Genomic DNA, 2,992 nt, shown 5'->3' with positions numbered 1-2,992 from the left:
TCTACTAAAAATACAAAAAATTAGCCGGGCGTGGTGACAGGCACCTGTAGTCCCAGCTACTCGGGAGGCTGAGGCAGGAGAATGGCGTGAACCCAGGAGATGGAACTTGCAGTGAGCTGAGATCGCGCCACTGCACTCCAGCCTGGGTAACAGAGCAAAGACTCCATCTCAAAAAAATAAAAAAATAAAAAAAGTCAAAAAGTAACATACTGGTGAGGTTGCAGAGAAAAGGGAATGCTTATACACTGTTAGGGGAGTGTAAATTAGTTCAACCATTGTGGAAAGCAGTGTGGCAATTCCTCAAAGAGTTAAAGCAGAATTACCATTTGACCCAGCAATCCCATTACTGGGTATATACCCAAAGGAACAGAAATTGTTCTATCATAAAGACACAAGCACGGGTACATTCATTGCAGCACCATTCACAATAGCAAAGACATGCAATAAGCCTAAATGCCTATCAATGGTAGACTGAATAAAGAAAATGTGGTACATACACACCATGGAATACTACGCAGCCACAGAAAAGAATGAGATCATTTCTTTTGCAGGAACATGAATGGAACTGGAGGCTGTCATCTTTAGCAAACTAACACAGGAACAGAAAAACAAATACCGCATGTTCTCACTTAAGAGGGGGAGCTAAATGATGAGAACACATGGACACAAAGAGGGGAACAACAGGCACTGGGACCTCCCAGAGGGTACAGGTTGGGAGAAGGGAGAGGAGCAGAAAAAATAACTATTGGGTACTAGACTTAGTGTCACCTGGGTGACAAAATAATCTGGACATCAAACCATTATGACCTGAGTTTTTCGATATAACAAACCTTCACATGTACCCCTGAACATAAAATAAATGTTAAAGAAAAAACAAAATCTAATAATATTCTGGAGAGAGGAGAAACATGACACTTTTGATTATATACTATATATATTTTATCTTTCTCAAAGGAAGTAAACATGATGGCTATGACCTTTATTAACATCTAATTTTTATAATGATATTTCCAGTAACAAGCATTTACAATGAACTGTAAACTGAGCTTCAGTTTCATCAAGAATAAAAGATCTTTGAAACAGTACCTTGCACAAATGTTTGATCTGGATACCTGCTCTCAAATCCGTTGGTTCAGCTTCAAAATACTTGCTTTGTATTTGCTCATAAAATTGACTTACTTCAGTTTTTTTCTCAGGTGATTCCACAAACCAGTAAGAGCGCTATGAAGGGAAGAAAAGTACAATCACTGCCATGGCACGGAAAGGCAGTACTAAACAATACTTTGGTCTGTTAGCTTTTGTACTGAGATGGATTGCACAAAATTTCTTGAAATTAAAATTTTGCAGCTAATTGGCTAGTGTCTCAACACCCCGTGCATAAAACATGGACCATCCTTTTTTTTCTTTTTTTTTTTTTGAGACAGAGTCTTGCTTTGCTGCCCAGGCTGGAGTGCAATGGCGCAATCTCGGCTCACTGCAACCTCCACCTCCTGGGTTCAAGCAATTCTCCTGCCTCAGACTCCTGAGTAGCTGGGATTACAGGCACCCGCTACCATGCCCGGCTAATTTTTGGATTTTTGTAGAGATGGAGTTTTGCCATGTTGGTCAGGCTGGTCTCAAACTCCTGACCTCAGGAGATCCACCCACCTTGGCCTTCCAAAGTGCTGGGATTACAGGCGGGAATCACTGCATTGGCCCCATCATATATTAATGTCTTTATGCCAGAGTTTAATCCTTTATAAAACATTTTCCTATAAAAGTGATAGATGACTCATAATTTGTAAAGTTTGAGGTCTCAAGTTTTTTTGTTTTGTTTTTGTTTTTGAGATGGAGTGTCGCTCTGTCACCCCAGAGGGAGTGCAATAGCACAATCTTGGCTCACTGCAACCTCTGCCTTCCGGGTTCAAGAGATTCTCCTGCCTCAGGCTTTAGAGTAGCTGGGAGTATAGGCACGCCACCACGCCTGGCTAATTCTTTGTATTTTTAGTAGAGACAGGGTTTCACCACGTTGGCCAGGATGGTCTTGAACTCCCAACCTCAGGTGACCCACCTACCTCAGCCTCCCAAAGTGCTGGGATTACCAGTGTGAGCTACCGTGCCCAGGCGGTCACAAGCTATCATCTACCACTATTTACGTTTACTGGAGGGCTTAGAGGGGATCAGGAAATGGCTAGTGAATTAGTATGGCTGGAGTGTAAATGAAAATGGTTCTTCCACCTGACCTACTGATTCTATTACAGACAGAGCTTTTATAAACGTCATAAATGAAGTTCATAAGGATGGTGCCTCTATCAATAACAAAAGAATTATAATTTACCTGTAAGAAAAAGTTCCACGGCTTGGGCACACCGTAGCTTCCTGGAAAGACAGCTTCTATGTACCAGGCCACAAGGCTATACAAGAAAGCATCAAATAAAAACATTCCCAGCACATGGGCAAAATAAAAGTTATCCAGTGTAGTTGATGAGAAGATGTTATTCCATTTAAGTCCAACTCCTAAGACATAACAGCAGAGGATGAATTTGGTGCCAACTGAGGTTAAAACAGTTATTTATCTATATCAAATTAAATACTTAAGAAAATAATTGTGTTGATGCTTTCTGGAGATCCCTACTACAGTCAGTCACTTTCTTGCACCCTTAGAATTTAGGTTGCCCCTGAGGGCATCTCAGTAACTAATCAGGTAATATGCTCCCCATTATACCCCAAACAAGCAAATAATTGGAAAAGACTGAAACAAAAATAAAATGTAGCTGTGTGTGGTGGCTCACACCTGTAATTCCAACACTTTGGGAGGCTTAGGCGGGCAGATCACCTGAGGTCAGGAGTTCGAGACCAGCCTGGCTAACGTGGTGAAACCCCGTTTCTACTTAAAACGCAAACATTAGCTGAGCATGGTGGCAGGTGCCTGTAATCCCAGCTGCTCGGGAGACTGAGGCAGGAGAATCGCTTGAACCTGGGAGGCAGAGGTTGCAGTGAGCTGAGATCACAC

General features: G+C 42.0%; 1 protein-coding gene across 1 annotated transcript in view; it reads right to left on the bottom strand.

Moving 5' to 3' along the window:
- The window catches only part of LOC105545157 (ATP-binding cassette sub-family A member 3-like), a 140,726-nt gene that overhangs the window by 117,019 nt on the left and 20,715 nt on the right, over positions 1-2,992 (bottom strand). Inside the window, exons 2-3 of the mRNA XM_011987955.1 lie at positions 2,318-2,532; positions 1,087-1,221 (exon numbers count right to left, since the gene is read on the bottom strand). Of these exons, the coding sequence (XP_011843345.1) occupies positions 1,087-1,221; positions 2,318-2,532 (350 nt within the window). The remainder of the gene's footprint in view (positions 1-1,086; positions 1,222-2,317; positions 2,533-2,992) is intronic.

The sequence above is a fragment of the Mandrillus leucophaeus genome, unplaced genomic scaffold, assembly GCF_000951045.1.
Source record: "Mandrillus leucophaeus isolate KB7577 unplaced genomic scaffold, Mleu.le_1.0 Scaffold32, whole genome shotgun sequence".
In the NCBI taxonomy this organism is placed as follows: domain Eukaryota; kingdom Metazoa; phylum Chordata; class Mammalia; order Primates; family Cercopithecidae; genus Mandrillus; species Mandrillus leucophaeus.
This window is presented reverse-complemented; position numbering and strand designations above follow the sequence as displayed.